The 16,849-nt window shown below is 33.6% G+C and overlaps 3 protein-coding genes across 5 annotated transcripts; all 3 read left to right on the top strand.

Moving 5' to 3' along the window:
- Positions 1–240: 240 nt before the first annotated feature.
- Positions 241–10,424, top strand: Tbc1d15-17 (TBC1 domain family member 15/17). The gene is made up of 15 exons (XM_089864856.1): positions 241–655; positions 808–900; positions 980–1,323; positions 2,304–2,412; positions 2,492–2,764; positions 3,654–3,785; positions 3,853–3,956; positions 4,025–4,119; positions 5,297–5,413; positions 5,513–5,613; positions 5,687–5,786; positions 5,866–5,963; positions 6,469–6,585; positions 7,336–7,612; positions 9,155–10,424. Exons 1-15 carry the CDS (start codon positions 614–616, stop codon positions 9,385–9,387), a joined length of 2,235 nt encoding a protein of 744 aa, XP_089720982.1. The 5' UTR covers positions 241–613; the 3' UTR covers positions 9,388–10,424.
- A 796-nt stretch (positions 10,425–11,220) lies between these two features.
- LOC149709484 (hydroxyacyl-coenzyme A dehydrogenase, mitochondrial-like) lies at positions 11,221–14,493 on the top strand. Of its 2 annotated transcripts, none has more exons than XM_089864859.1 (2): positions 11,221–12,107; positions 13,657–14,493. In XM_089864859.1, exons 1-2 carry the CDS (start codon positions 11,547–11,549, stop codon positions 14,074–14,076), a joined length of 981 nt encoding a protein of 326 aa, XP_089720985.1. In that variant the 5' UTR covers positions 11,221–11,546; the 3' UTR covers positions 14,077–14,493. The 2 variants fall into 2 exon arrangements, with proteins under 2 accessions (XP_089720985.1, XP_089720984.1); XM_089864858.1 differs by lacking the exon at positions 13,657–14,493 and adding an exon at positions 12,540–13,105.
- Positions 14,494–14,706: 213 nt separating this feature from the next.
- LOC149709483 (hydroxyacyl-coenzyme A dehydrogenase, mitochondrial-like) lies at positions 14,707–16,527 on the top strand. 2 transcript variants are annotated; one of them, XM_089864861.1, is made up of 3 exons: positions 14,707–14,831; positions 14,917–15,094; positions 15,735–16,527. In XM_089864861.1, exons 2-3 carry the CDS (start codon positions 14,924–14,926, stop codon positions 16,407–16,409), a joined length of 846 nt encoding a protein of 281 aa, XP_089720987.1. In that variant the 5' UTR covers positions 14,707–14,831; positions 14,917–14,923; the 3' UTR covers positions 16,410–16,527. The 2 variants fall into 2 exon arrangements, with proteins under 2 accessions (XP_089720987.1, XP_089720986.1); XM_089864860.1 differs by having other exon boundaries at positions 14,731–15,094.
- The last annotated feature ends 322 nt before the right edge of the window (positions 16,528–16,849 follow it).

The raw sequence follows: 16,849 nt of genomic DNA, 5'->3' as shown, positions 1-16,849 counted from the left end.
GTTGTTTTTTGAGGGTTTTGTGGGCTGGGCTTCAGTACTATTAGAATTTGTATTCCTGCCAATATTAACCACTTGCCAGCCCTAAAAAGGCCTAACCGATATAACAAGATACAAGAGGTAAAAGCATTGTATAAGGGTCAAGAAAACTGCAACCATGGTCATGAGCCATTTATAATTTGAAACTAGCGCCTAGATGCTTATTTCCATCATTTGCTACTGAACTGAACTGACTTAAAGTTAAAATGCAAAACTGAAACCTTTCCTCGATTGTGATTGGTCCGAATACACTTTCTCTGTGGTTTCTGCTCTCGTGTGTGTGACTGTTTGTTTTACGTATGTTATTGTGTCGTGCTTACGCAATATCACCCGTTTCCCGTTGTTTTTATGACCGAGTTTCTATTATTAATTAATCCGTTTAATCGTGCGTGAATTACGAACCAGTTCGGAAATCACAAGACCTCGTAATTGATATCTTAATTGATTTATAAAAAGAATAACCAAGGCTTACGGAAGTACAGATACAGAGAGAACTGGCTTCACAACACGCGTTTGGCGTTTCTGCGTGTAACCTTGGATTTTTAATTATTAAAGCACGTTAATTTTACAAAGAAAAATGGCCAGTAATTCTAGAAATTCACCTGAACACAATATAGTTGTAAGTTAATGTATTTATTTAATGTCACTTAAGTATTTCAAAGTTTTTCAAAGTTAAGCCTATGTTTTTGAGCTTTTTATGTTTTTAATTGATTCTACTCTTAATTTTAATGTAAATTAAACTTAATTAGGGTTAATTAATAATGATTCTAGGTTCTTTATGAACATACTGATGTTAGAGTATTACTGTCAAGTCATCATAGGTCTGAACAATTTTGTAAAGGAATCCTAACTGTTTTTGAGAAAGTAAAAATTTCATTAACTTAAATTAATTAATTCTTAATTAAGTTCCTAATTAAATATAATTATAAACGATTTAATGTAGCATGGGATTACTATTCTTGAATGGAAACCATACCCTGATTCCCTATTTGATGATGATTCTGACTCAAAAACGTTGGAAACTGATTGGGAAGACTTAAGTACTTCCGCTGTTGGATATTCAAATTCTTCGGAATCAGTTGAAATCAAGGCAGCTGAGAAAAGACGGAGAATGATGACGTCAGTAGAGGTTGCTGATATTGCGTCATTTAAAAAGGCAAATAAAGGCAAAAGGGAGGCAATTACATTTTCAATGAAAGATGGAAGAACATTACCTGCCTTTTATTTTGGGAAATACGAATATCATTCCGTGATTAGTGCCCTTGATAAACATGTCAAGTTTAAACAGTAAGTATTGTACTATGGGGGATTGGATGGGGGTCAGGGAAAATGTAGTAAAGTCAGGGAATTTATAAATAGGTCAAAATTGGCCTGGAAACTTATAAATAGGCCAAATGTTCTGGAAATTTAGAAGTATGAAAAAAGGGTTAGGGAATTTTAATAATAGGCCAAAATTATCAGGAATTTTTAATAATAGGCCAAAATTATCAGGGAATTTTTAATAATAGGCCAAAATTATCAGGGAATTTTTAATAATAGGCCAAAATTATCAGGGAATTTAAAAATGGGTAAAATTTATCAGGGAAATTTTAGAAATGAGTCAATATGGTCAGGGAAATTTCAGAAATTGATCAAAATGATCAGGGAAATTTTAGAAATGAGTCAATATGGTCAGGGAAATTTTAGAAAAGAGTCAATATGATCAGGGAAATTTTAGAAAAGGGTCAAAATTATCAGGGAAATTTTAGAAAAGGGTCAAAATTATCAGGGAAATTTTAAAAAAGGGTCAAAATGATCAGGGAAATTTTAAAAAACGGTCAAAATGATCAGGGAAATTTTAAAAAACAGTCAAAATGATCAGGGAAATTTTAGAAATGGGGCAAAATGATCAGGGAAATTTTAGAAATGGGGCAAAATTATCAGGAAAATTTTAGAAATGGGGCAAAATTATCAGGAAAATTTTAGAAATGGGGCAAAATTATCAGGGAAATTTTAGAAATGGGGCAAAATTATCAGGGAAATTTTAGAAATGGGTCAATATGATCAGGGAAATTTTAAAAATGGGTTAATATGATCAGGGAAATTAATTTTAGAAATGGGTTAATATGATCAGGGAAATTTTAGAAATGGGTTAATATGATCAGGGAAATTTTAGAAATGGGTTAATATGATCAGGGAAATTTTAGAAATTGGTCAAAATGATCAGGGAAATTTTAGAAATGGGGCAAAATTATCAGGGAAATTTGAATCAGAATTGTTCAATTTAGATCACACAGAGATAGTTCCCTATATTTGGCCATGGACCCCAAAGTTGACGCCTTACAAAAGTCTTTCAAGGAACTCCAACTTTATGATGATAAAGGAGATATTGTTACGGTACAATTAAAAAAAATAAATAAATAAATATGATTAAAAAAAGTAATTAAATGAAATTGTGATTAACAATTGTTTTTAGAAATTCTTTGCTGATCCTTACACTGTAACCATGGATGGTTTTTCACGCGTGACCAATGTATTTAAGGATTATGTTCTACATCCTTATCACACTGGGAAAACCGCCTTAACGGTAACGGAGGAGGAAATGGCTGAGTTTCTGAACGAAAGCCTGCCTTCATTGTCCCAGTTTCATTGTAATCAACATGTCCATGATACGGCCACGGAACTCCCGCCTTCTTCTTGTATTAATATTAATCATCAAGATGATACTGGCTTTGAAGTCATCACTTGCGTGAGTAGTTGGGAAAGGTTTATAAGGTCCTCAGGGTTGGAGTTTAAAAATGATCAGGGAATTTAAAAATAGGCTAGAATTTATTAGGGAATGTAAAAATAGGCTAGAATTTATTAGGGAATTTAATAATAGGCTAGAAATGATCTGGGAAATTAAAAATAGGGTAGAAATGATCAGGGAACTAAAACAATGGGGCAAAAATGAGCAGGGAATTTGAAAATAGGCGAAATACAATTAGGGAATTTAAAAATAAGTCAAAAAATTGTCATGGAATTAAAGAAAATTGACCAACAATGATCAGGGAAATTATAAATAGGCCAAATATGATCAGGGAATTTAAAAATAGGCCAAATATGATCAGGGAATTTAAAAATAGGCCAAATATGATCAGGGAATTTAAAAATAGGCCAAATATGATCAGGGAATTTAAAAATAGGCCAAATATGATCAGGGAATTTAAAAATAGGCCAAATATGATCAGGGAATTTAAAAATAGGCCAAATATGATCAGGGAATTTAAAAATAGGCCAAATATGATCAGGGAATTTAAAAATAGGTCAAATATGATCAGGGAATTTAAAAACATGCCAAATATGATCAGGGATTTTTAAAATTGGTCAAATATGATCAGGGAAATTAAAAATAGGGTAGAAATGATCAGGGAAATTAAAAATAGGGTAGAAATGATCAGGGAATTTAAAAACAGGCCAAATATGATCAGGGATTTTTAAAATTGGTCAAATATGATCAGGGAAATTAAAAATAGGGTAGAAATGATCAGGGAATTTAAAAATAGGTATTGTTGATGATCTGTAAAGAGTTTAAAATTGTTGCCACCCTGATTGAATTAAAGCAAGCATCAGTTGCTAAGTTATGGTGTTAATTTTAGCTAGAGTTGCCAGCCAGGCCTTTTATTGAGAGAACGGGTGAACCATTATCAATGGCTGATTGGAATGAACACCTGAGTTCCGATGGCTCCATTAAAAACTGGACAGGAATCAAGGAAAAAATATTCAAAGGGGTCAGTTATTACTTTTTCCAATTGGAGGGTGTCAGTAAATAATTCAATATTAAATCAAAATGATTAGGGAATTGATCCAGCTTTGAGGTGTGAAGTCTGGAAGTTCCTCTTGGGTTATAGTAATCCTAACTCTTCCCTCAAAGAAAGGGAGTCCAAAAGGAAACAAAGAGTGTAAGACAACCATTTCTTTCTCTCCCCCCACCCTTTACTGAGTTAACTTAATTAATATACTTTATTAGAGATGATTATTATCGATATAAACTTCAATGGAAATCATTTACAAAAGAACAGGAAGATCATTTTTGTGCTTACAGAGATAGAAAAAATCTAGTTGGTATGCCATCTATTTCATATTTTGTTGTTTATTTATTATTTTATTAATTTTTCAATTTATTCTTTTACTTTTTTGTTACTTTTATTTTTTTTAACTTTTATATTTTTAAATTTTTTTTACTTTTTTTTATTTTTATTTTACTTTATTTTTATTTTACTTTATTTTTTATTTTACTTTATTTTTTATTTTACTTTATTTTTTATTTTACTTTATTTTTTATTTTACTTTATTTTTTATTTTACTTTATTTTTTATTTTACTTTATTTTTTATTTTACTTTATTTTTTATTTTACTTTATTTTTTATTTTACTTTATTTTTTATTTTACTTTATTTTTTATTTTACTTTTATTTTTTATTTTACTTTTATTTTTTATTTTACTTTTATTTTTTGTTTTACTTTTATTTTTTGTTTTACTTTTATTTTTTGTTTTACTTTTATTTTTTGTTTTACTTTTATTTTTTGTTTTACTTTTATTTTTTATTTTACTTTTATTTTTTATTTTACTTTTATTTTTTGTTTTACTTTTATTTTTTGTTTTACTTTTATTTTTTGTTTTACTTTTATTTTTTGTTTTACTTTTATTTTTTGTTTTACTTTTATTTTTTGTTTTACTTTTATTTTTTGTTTTACTTTTATTTTTTGTTTTACTTTTATTTTTTGTTTTACTTTTATTTTTTGTTTTACTTTTATTTTTTGTTTTACTTTTATTTTTTGTTTTACTTTTATTTTTTGTTTTACTTTTATTTTTTGTTTTACTTTTATTTTTTGTTTTACTTTTATTTTTTGTTTTACTTTTATTTTTTGTTTTACTTTTATTTTTTGTTTTACTTTTATTTTTTATTTTATTTTTATTTTTATTTTACTTTTATTTTTATTTTATTTTTATTTTTATTTTACTTTTATTTTTATTTTACTTTTCTTTTTATTTTACTTTTCTTTTTATTTTACTTTTCTTTTTATTTTACTTTTAATTTTATTTTACTTTAAATTTTAATGTTTTACTTTTAATTTTTTTTTACTTTAAATTTTAATGTTTTACTTTTATTTTTTTTTACTTTTATTTTTAACTTTTATTTTTATTTATTTTTATTTTTATTTCTTTCATTAATTTATTAATTTTTACATTTGTTTGTTGGTTTATTTATGTTCACGTTTTTGTTTTTTAATTTTCTCAGAAAAGGACGTTGGTCGAACTGATAGAAATCACCCGTTTTATTCTGGAGAGGGAAATCAACATTTGCAGACATTAAATGATATCCTGATGACCTACTGCATGTACAATTTTGATCTTGGTAACTTAATTCAATTTAAAATCTGTATTTTTTAATCGTTTGTAAATTGAATTGTTGTTGTTGTTAATTTCTTGATTTGAAATGAACTCCACTTGTCAGGTTATGTCCAGGGTATGAGTGATTTGTTATCTCCGTTGCTGGTTGTTAATCAAAATGAAGCTGATGTCTTTTGGTGTTTTGCCGGATTCATCGATAGAGTCGTGAGTGTTTTGGACCTCAAAACTTAATTAAATTAATAATTAATTAAATTATTTATTCATTTGTTTGATTCAGGGGACAAATTTTGATCTTGACCAGCAAGGGATGAAAACTCAATTAGAGCAATTGAGAGTCCTCCTTCATTATTCTGACCCACAATTCTTTGACTATTTGGGTATGGATTCTTAAATAAATGTTATTTAATTTTAATCAGGTTTATTTTTTAATAATATTTAATTTTTTTTTCTTTTCAGAAAATCATGAGTCAGGAAATTTGTACTTCTTTTTTCGTTGGCTTCTGATTATTTTTAAACGTGAATTCACTTTCGAATCAATCATGAGATTGTGGGAGGTAAATAATTAATGATATTAATAAATTATAATTAAATTCATAAATTAGCATAAATTCATAAATTAGCATAAATTAATAAATTAGCATAAATTAATAAATTAGCATAAATTAATAAATTAGCATAAATTAATAAATTAGCATAAATTAATAAATTATCATAGAATTAATATATTATCATAAAATTAATATATTATCATAAAATTAATATATTATCATGAATTAATATATTATCATAGAATTAATAAATTATCATAGAATTACTAAATTATCATAGAATTAATAAATTATCATAGAATTAATAAATTATCATAGATTAATAAATTATCATAAATTAAAAAAAAAATTAATAAATTATCATAAATTAAATTATCATAGAATTAATAAATTATCATAAATTAAATAAATTATCATAGAACTAATAAATTATCATAAATTAAATAAATTATCATAGAATTAATAAATTGCCATAGAATAAAATTAATAATTATAATTAATTTATTTGTAGATTCTTTGGACTGATTTGCCTTGTAAGAATTTTCACTTAATTCTTTGTTTGGCCATCTTGGATCCTGAGAAAGATACAATTGTCGGAAATAATTTTGGACTCACTGAAATACTGAAGGTTAGTTTGAATTTATTTTAATTATTATGAAGGTCAAGGAGAAAAGTCGGGTATTCAAAGAATAGTCCAAGGGGTCAAGGAAAAAGTCTGGTATACAAAAATTAGGCCAAAAAGGTGAAGGAAAAAGTTGGGTATTCGAAAAATAGACCAAAAAGGTCAAGGAAAAGTTGGGTATTCAAAAAATAGGTCAAAAAGGTCAAGGAAAAGTTGGGTATTCAAAAAATAGGCCAAAAAGGTCAAGGAAAAGTCGGGTATTAAAAAAAAAATAGGTCAAAAAGTTCAAGGAAAGGTCGGGTATTTAAAAAATAGGACAAAAAGGTCAAGTAAAAGTCGGGTATTTAAAAAATAGGACCAAAAGGTCAAGTAAAAGTCGGGTATTTAAAAAATAGGACCAAAAGGTCAAGGGAAAGTCGGGTATTCAAAAAATAGACCAAAAAGGTCAAGGGAAAGTCGGATATTTAAAAAATAGGACCAAAAGGTCAAGTAAAAGTCGGATATTTAAAAAATAGGACCAAAAGGTCAAGTAAAAGTCGGATATTCAAAAAATAGACCAAAAAGGTCAAGGGAAAGTCAGGTATTCATAAAATAGACCAAAAAGGTCAAGGAAAAAGTCGGGTATACAAAAAATAGACCAAAAAGGTCAAGGAAAAAGTCGGGTATACAAAAAATAGACCAAAAAGGTCAAGGAAAAAGTCGGGTATACAAAAAATAGACCAAAAAGGTCATTCTTTTTGGGGTTATAACTTTCAGCACGTGAACGACATGACGTTAAAAATTAACTTAGAGGAGTCATTGGGTCGAGCGGAGGCCATTTATTGGCAATTCGCCAATTGCCCCCGTTTGCCAAATGAAGTCAGGGAAATCCTGGGACTGAAATTGCTCTCTCCTAGTCAAGTCAGTCCGCCCATTAAATGTACCAACACCACCACCACATCAGTTGGGGGAGGGGGAGGAGCGAATTCGAAAGCTGCTCAATCCGTCAATTCAAACGCCACCAACGCCATCTCTGAGCGACAAAATTCTCCAGGTAAAAATTAAAATAAAATTAACGGATTTCAAGTTTTACAATTAAGTTAATGTTAATTAACTATAATAAAGAATAATTAAGGAGGGGCTATTTTTTTAAATTTAATCAAATAATGAATGTTACTTGCAATTAACAAAATTATATTATTTTTTGTATTAAGTATTAATTAACAAAGTATACGCACTAATATTCCATACATCGAATTTAATTTAAATTAAATAAAATAAATTTTAATCATTTTAAAGCATATACTATAGTTATGTTTGGTAGAACATTTGGTAGGGAGCTATAGATCGAAACAAAATGACCTATGACATTTTGCCCCTAACACTAGTTAAGATTCACCACTGGAGTGTTTTGGGGATGACCCCCCTTAAATAAAATAACCCTTCTGTTACGGGGGGGGGTACATCCTCTAGAATATAGAATCCAATTCAATCCATTAGGCATCTTACCACACTCCATTATACAAAATCGCCGCCATTTTGAGAGAAAGGGGAGGGGCTATTCTTGTGAATATTCTTAAGAATATTATCCCCTATAGTCTGCTACTAGCTGTTACCCGCGGCGTCGCTCGCGTGTAATAAGAACTTCCATCAAAATAATGCAAAGAATGGGTAGATTTTACTGATGACTAATATTTTTGTAGCACCCTTGAAGCGAAGGCACTCGGCGTTGCCCGTCAGCCCCTAGGGACATTTTTTATTACTTTTCACGCGGGCATTATTCCATAAAGAAGGGATTTTAGTTTTTGGCCGCCATTTAAAAAGATGGCAGCAAATCGAACCCAAAAGACCATTCAGCCCGTCAATATGTTAAAGGAAGCCCGTGTACTAAATATCTGTGAAATCGGTTGAAACGCGCGAACTTTGTTGCATAGAGAAGAGTTTTTACATTTCTGGGCGCCATTTTTTAAGATGGCGGCGTATTGGAAAAAATCTTTCTTAGTACGCGCCTACTACTTATGAGTAACGTTAATTGCTGCAAATTTAGAGCCTTCTATGTAGGCAAGCGGTTTGGGCTGGGCGTTCATTATCAGTCAGTCAGTCAGTCAGTCAGTCAGTCAGGACTTTGATTTATATAGATATAGATTACGAACATTCTCGTGACGTCACACCCTTTCATCTCTTAGTCTTACCTCGGTTTTGGCGACCATATTGGAAGTCGTCAGCTCATACCATACAATTTAGCCTACCAATAGTGACGTCACGTCCTCGTAGCTCCACCCCTATCAGTATCACTCTATAGAACTTGTTTATAAGCTACATCTTATGTTTGTCATACATAGCGATATTTATCCCTTTTTTTTAAAAAACCCCTAAATCTTTTAGTTAATTATCTTAATTTAGTTTGCAATGCACGCTTGGCTACGCATTATTAAGCTTACAGATGCAACTAATCCTGCGCATATAGTTGCTGATATAACCCTACTAAATTCTAATTGGCTGTTATGAAAACTTGGGCTAATGAACAAGCAACTAATTAATAAGGTTAGTTTCCCCGATTCTAAAGTACGCGCTTTCGTCAACTTGTATCTTGCAGTTTCAGAGGCGTCCAATTCAAATGTCAGTCCAACCTTGGACGTAGATTGTCGTCGAGTCTCACCATTGCGCGATAATGGCGGTGCCGAAACCCGGGACGTTGGTAAAAAATACCAGGAACTTAACAAGAGTAATTCGAGCGGAAGTAGCATTGACGCCAATAGTATTGAAGTCCTCAACGATGACGCGGAACTAGAGCGAAGGTTTGATATCTCTTTTACGCTCTTCACCTAAGGAGATAACACCTGAACCGTACGGGAAAGGTGTTGAATTGGACGCAGCAGCAGCCCTAGTTCTTTCGTAGCAGCTAAAGGTGGGTCGTATCGGGCGCGCATTATTCTCGATGCACGTGGCAAGGCTTAACTAAATTTTTCACGTGAATCGGAAATAAAGGGATCGGCGGCCATTTTGAACTTATTGTAGGCCTAGTCGCGAAATGTCAGTTTGAACTTTATTCTCTATGCATATAACGAGGCTTACCAAAATTATTTGTTACGTGTGTCGTAAGTTTATAAGATATGTTCTATGACCTACGTCATGTCTCTTCATGACAAGCTCCAGTTTGTAACCAGAGATTAACAAACTTATGGAATAAACATATCTTATGAACTTATGGTGTATAGGGACTAAGGGTATTGCGGCCATTTTGAATTTATCGTAATCGCGAATATTAAACACACAATCTTATTTTCAATGCACATGGCAAGGCTTAACGTTCTTTTTCATGGTGAATCGGAAATAAAAGGAATTGTCCGTAACCATTTTGAACTGATCGTAATCGCGAAATATAAGTTAACCCAATTCTCTAAGCATGTGACGAGGCTTAGAGAATTGGGTTCGATTCCGGAGTAAGGGGAACGGCGGCCATTTTGAACTGATCGTAGTCTCGAACATCGATGCGTGTGGCAAGTCTTAACTGTCTGACACGTGATTTCGATGCACGTGAAAAGGCTTAAGGGAACTTGTTACGTGAATCGGGAATAACAGAAGAAACTACGGCCATTTTGAGCTGATTCCGACACTTTTAATAGATTTTATATTAAAATAAATATTACGTATTGATCGCCTATACTTTTTATCCTATCTGCAAAATGTCTGATATAAATTTATAATTAATAATCTTAATTTTAAACTATAATTATATAGATATAATTATATTGACTCAAAATGTCAAAACAATTAAGATAAAACGTGATTGTATAATTGTTTTCCTAATTAATGCAAACTAATAAATCTCATAGTTTTATAAATATGATAACATAAATCATAAATTATTGTTGTCTAATCTTTCGTCGTACCAAGGCCTAAGTTAACTCTAGGCTATTTGAACCAAACATGGACGGTTAGGCCTACCCATATGATCATCCTTTGTGTTAGGTCTTAGGACACGCTAGAGGTAAGTGTAATGTTCTGGTAAGATCATAAGTTTATAAGATATGTTCCATCCATAAGTATGACACTTCCTATACTTCGTAATGCTAAAGACTCGGTTAATTTTTAGAAATGAATGATCAAAGCAGGGATAGATTTAATTTTAAAAGTAGGAATGGAGAACAGAGTAATGTGGGCGCTCGTCAAAGTCCCGGACTCCCTTCCACGGGACGAGGTTACTGGGGTATGAAAGAAGAGGCGGGAGGGTCATAGCGACAGAGGTAAAAAGGAATTACGTATTTTTCGCCGTCCCCGTCAGCAACGTCATCAAAACGTAGTTTAAGTGAGCCAATAAGATAATTCAAACTTTTCTTTTACGTGTTGGAGGGAGGGGCTCTATACTCGGTGGTCTATGAGTCGGACTGAAGTAAATACTTACCATTAGACTCCATTCCTACTTCTAAATTTAAATCTATCCCTGATGGAAGCTTTTCAGTCTCTCGTAAATAGCGGTTGTATCGGGTTGTATTTTGCTCTCAAATGTCTGGCAACACTTGTCCGTACACCATATATGTATATCGAGACCTTCAAAATATATATATGGTTTGAGTAGCTTAATTTGACCTAAAAATAATCCCTTTGCAATCTAGAATTTCTTTGTAAAAAAAGCAAATCTAATCAAACTATAAAAAATAGATGCAACCTTCAATCATTGAACCCTGATCAAACACGTTTTATCATTTTTTTATGACTATATATTTCTTACACCCCCTCACTTGTCCCTGAAAGGAAACTAGATAAAAATGCTTCCCCTGTACATAATTAATGCCAACCAACATTGTCGCGTCGATCGCCGCCCCCCTAGCGACAACCTTGAAAACGTCATAATTATGTAATCTTGTCAGCTAAGGTTGAGAGGTTCTTAAATTATTTTTTCCTCATTCTGTTTGTTTCGCGTAAACGTGTTAGTCGACTTTCGTAAAATATTTCGTCTGCTTAAACCAACTTCTGTGACTGTTAAAATGGCTTTTAATTCTATGCGTAAAATCCCCTTAAGCCTTTGCAAGTCTAACTTAGCCGCCAAGTACAATTTGACTACAGTGCGAAATGCTTCTTTGAACAAAGTCGCTGTCTTGGGAGGCGGACTTATGGGGTCTGGCATCGCGCAAGTTGCCGCCCAAACTGGACACACCGTGACGTTGATTGACGTGTCGCAGAATGTACTTGATAAAACGAAAACTAGCATCGAAAAAAGTATTCAAAGAGTTGCCAAAAAGAAGTTCGGAGATGGTTCAAATGATGCTAAGAAGTTCGTGGATGAGTCATTGGCCAGATTGACATTGTCAACGGATTTGGAAGGATCTACTAAAGACGTTGATATCGTGGTGGAAGCCATTGTTGAGAAGATTGACGTGAAACACAAGGTCTTCTCCGCTATTGACGCCGTAGCCCCGCCCTCCGCAATTTTTGCTAGCAATACGTCATCGCTTAGTATCGGAGAGATTGCGGCCGCGACGAAACGATTGGACCGATTTGGGGGACTCCATTTTTTCAACCCTGTACCTGTTATGAAGCTAGTAGAAGTAAGTTCAAAGTATCAGTGGGGGAAGATGTTTATTGGCTCGCGTTCCTTGAAATATTAATGAAGTAGGCGTGGTTAATGTTCAACATGGAACACTTAATGTAGTGGCATACTTATTGGGTTAAGGTTATAGGTTTATGCTAGTATTTAGCATGGTTTTAGAAACTTGAAATTCATGGAATAAGTGATGGTATTTTTAAATGTGAAGTATGTAAAAAGACTCCTGATTATTAGCTTTTGCGCGTTGAAATACGCATGAAGTGGGCGTGGTAAATATTAAACATGGAACACTTAATGTAGTGGGATACTTATTGGGTTAAAGTTATAGGTTTATGCTAGTATTAACATGATTTTTTGAAATTCACGGAATAAGTCATGGAATTTTAAAATAGCACATACGTAGCAACCCTGATTAGTGTAAACAACCTTTAAGGTGATTCGGACACCAGAAACGAGCGACGAAACTTATGGAAAACTCGTGGAATTTGGCAAAAACTTGGGGAAAGTCACTGTGACGTGCAAGGACACTCCCGGTTTCATTGTCAATCGTTTATTGATCCCTTACGTCATGGAAGCCATGAGAATGTACGAGAGAGGCGACGCCACATTCCAGGACATCGATATTGCCATGAAATTGGGGGCCGGATATCCCATGGGACCTTTCGAACTTCAAGACTACACGGGGTTAGACTTGGCCAAACACATTGGCGACGACTGGGGCAAGAAATTCAAGGGAAATCCTTTGTTTGAACCAATCAAAATCGTCGAGAAAATGTACAAAGAGGGCAAATACGGAATGAAGAGTGGAGAGGGTTTTTATAAGTATGACAAAACAGGGAAAAAAATTCAATAGTATGACGCTGAAGCTTGTGATAACATACGTCATACATTATAGGCCTAATCTTATTTTTGTATTTCACCTATTTTTTCGACACGTCTACAAATTTGAATATGTTTATATGAAAGTATTATAATAAAATTTACGCACTTTGTTGTTCATTTCGATGTTCTTTTGTTTAAATTTCATTAAGTTAAAGGGTCTGTAAAGCGGCGTCATCACGCGGGTAAAAATCATTTCAATGCGTCATAGGCAACACGTGACTCGGGAAAGGTGTGGTTCAAAGTTCCTGTTATACTGAAAACAAGCATTAGCTGCGTACAATGTCGCGAAACTCAAGGACTAGGTGTTTAGTCCGACTCCATGCAGAGTCTTCGTAGCTTGGCCTCACGTGGTGCCTGTGACGTATTTCAAATCATTGTTACTTGCCTTATACATCAAGGTCACTCGAAAATAATTAATTTAAAATTCGATTTTCTATTGAATTTTCATGGAAAATACCATGAAATCAATTCGGGCCATTCATATAAATTGTCTTAATAAACATAGAACGATCTGGTGGAAAATTACATGAATTTTTTAAATTAATATTATGGATTTAAGGGGATTATTAAACTAATCTGGATTAAACTCAAGGAAACTCCATGGAATTACATGTAGAAGCGAATTGTGAAACTTAGCAATTCATTTACACAATGTGAATAACCTCTAGGTTATTCGAACGCCAGAAACGAGCGACGAAACTTATGGAAAACTCATGGAATTCGGCCAAAACTTGGGGAAAGTGACGGTGACGTGCAAGGACACTCCTGGATTCATTGTGAACCGTTTATTGATACCTTATGGAATGGAAGCCATGAGAATGTACGAAAGAGGTGACGCCACATTCAGGGACATCGATATTGCCATGAAATTGGGGGCCGGATATCCCATGGGACCTTTCGAACTCAAGGACTACACGGGAATCGATCTATCCAAACACATTTACGACGATTGGAACAAGAAATTCCAGGGAAATCCCTTGTTTGAACGAATTGAACTCGTGGATAAAATGTACGCACAAGGAAAGTTCGGTAGAAAAACTGGAGAAGGGTTCTACAAATATGACAAAAATGGCAAAAAAATAAATTAATATATTATAACAGGAATTGATTTAATTTTAGAAGTGAGAATGGAGAACGGAACGGTTAGTATTTACTTCAGTTATTCCGACTCCTAGACCACCCAGTATAGAACCCCTCCCTCCCTCCAACACGTAACGAAAAGTTTAAATTATCTTATTGGTTGCTCGCTTAAACCCTACTTTTTGATGACGTTGCTGACGGATACGGCGAAAAATACGTGATTCCTGTTTTTACCTCTGTCGATATGACCCTCCCGCCTCTTCTTTCATACCCCCTTCCCCGTTCCGTGGAAGGGGGTCCGGGACTTTGACGCGCGCCCACATTACTCTGTTCTCCATTCCTCCTTTTAAAATTAAATCTATCCCTGATACTACACACCCTATCTTGTTTATCAATTAAATGTTACGTTTTTTCAACAAAAAAAATGTGTTAATGCATTATGCACTGTACTTGTAAAATGTAACGGTACCATCCGTTAAATGTTACCGCACACTAGACAACACTTCAGACACAAGTGAAAGATAAGCTGGAAAAGCAGACTACAATAATTTCAAACCATTTTCGAGGTTTTAAGTAAAAAAAACAGGCTATTCAATGTTATCTCTCATTTTTTTTTAAGTTTTTGCTTTGAGATAACATTGTATTTACGATAAACTTAAAAAAAAAACCAAGGTTTCCAATTTCCTTGATGTCATATTCATATTAAGCGAAAACAACTCGCAACTGTTTCACTGCACTTTCAAGATGGCCGCGTTGAAAGGAGGTTCGATTTTACGTTCGCTCAAAATAGCTCAAATTATGAGTAAACGTCATTTATCTAACATAACTAAAGTTGTTGTGATTGGCAGTGGACAAATGGGCTCGGGTATAGCTCAAGTTTGCGCTCAAAGCGGATACAAAGTCGTTCTGTCCGATTTTAACGACGATTTGTTGAGGAAATCGTTTGATAAAATACAGAATGGGGTCAAGAAAGTTGCCAAGAAGAAATTCGGTGCTAATTCCGAGGAAGAAACGAGTTTTGTAAAGGTGGGTGCTCTTTTGAAATATATTACCACCGTTTTCGTGAATCACGTGGCATAAAAAAGGCGCGTAAAGTCTTCTACATACAATTACAAAAAGGGCGCGAAATTTTAAAATTGAAATCTAGGCTTAAGGAGTAGTTGCTTTGGAGAACTATTACAGGAGACGCAGTAGAAAGTTATCAACTTTTAAGAAACTGACACTTTCACTCCAATAATATTACTCCATGCCAATGGAAAACAGTTTAATTTGAAAACGAGCACCCGTTGAAGTTGAATTAGTGATAACTGGATTTTGTACTAACAGGGATAGATTTAATTTTAGAAGTAGGAATGGAGAGCAGAGTAATGTGGGCGCGCGTCAAACTCCCGGACCCCCTTCCACGGGACGGGGGGATATGAAAGAAGAGGCGGGTCATAGCGACAGACGTAAAAAGGAATTACGTATTTTTCGCCGTCCCCGTCTAGTTTAACTGTGCCAATAAGATAATTTAAACTTTTCGTTACGTGTTGGAGGGAGGGGCTCTTTACTAGGCTATGAGTTGGACTGAAGTAAATACTAACCGTTCTCCATTCCTACTTCTAAAATTAAATCTATCCCTGGTACTAATAAACGGTAGTGTTAATTGTTTATTTTCAAATTTCAGAACACTCTTGGTAGTATTACTCTAAAATCAAACGTAATTGAAAACAATCCAGAGTCACTCCAAGATTGTGACTTAATAATTGAAGTAATTACTGAAAATCTTGAGGCGAAAAAAGAACTATTTTCAAAGTTAGATAAAATTGCGCCTGAGCCAGTTATATTCGCCAGTAATACATCATCATTATCCGTCACCAAGATGGCCGAAGCCACAAACAGACCCGACAGATTCTGTGGTACGCATTTCTTCATACCTGTACCCGTCATGAACCTAATAGAAGTGGTTCGAACACCACAAACCAGCGAAGATACTTACGAGACCATAATGAAGTTTGGGAAATCTTTGGGCAAGACGCCGCTAACTTGCAAGGACACTCCCGGGTTTATAGTGAACCGATTACAAGGAATATTATTTTTAGAAGCACTGCGCATGCTCGAACGGGGTGACGCCACGCTAGAGGATATAGACAATTCAATAGTACACGGAGCTGGGTATGTGATTGGTCCGTTCAAATTAGCGGACTATGTCGGATTGGATACTCTTAAAAGGATCTTCGATGGTTGGCATCTATTGTACCCCGATCATCCAACTTTTAAACCCAGTCCCATTTTGGATAAATTGGTCCAAGAAGGGAAATTGGGAAATAAAACGGGTGAAGGGTTTTATAAATATAATTAATTTAAGCGTTATTGATTGTAATTACTTTAATAAAATATTTAATTAATGTATTGTATATATGAAGTGTTAAACAGGTTCAGCTTAATAAGAATTAAAATCCAAAATTTTGACATTCCAGTTCAGTTCAATACCTTTTGAAACCCCACACTATCCAAAGGTTAAAATAAATAACCAGGAATAAATACAGCTACTAAGAATCATTGTGGCCCATATCTCCCACGTTAATTTCAATGCAGCTTTTGTTGTGGGCCGGGCTTAAGAACTTAGTATCCCTCACGCCTCATAATTTTTACTAACGTCTTTCTAACTGTGATTTAATTGGTTGGCAAGGTGCAAGGAGCAGCGAGATAGATATTTCGTGAGGTAGAACTCGTCATAGATAATGATTAGTTGAGCTCTTTCAACAAAATCCGCTTAGTTACTTTGAGATAATGGCTACG

This window comes from Phalangium opilio, unplaced genomic scaffold (assembly GCF_054372755.1).
Source record: "Phalangium opilio isolate 3A_F unplaced genomic scaffold, DU_Popi_V2 ptg000013l_1, whole genome shotgun sequence".
Classification (NCBI taxonomy): Eukaryota; Metazoa; Arthropoda; class Arachnida; order Opiliones; family Phalangiidae; genus Phalangium; species Phalangium opilio.
The sequence above is the reverse complement of the archived record's forward strand: the minus strand, read 5'-3'. Positions and strand labels throughout refer to the sequence as shown.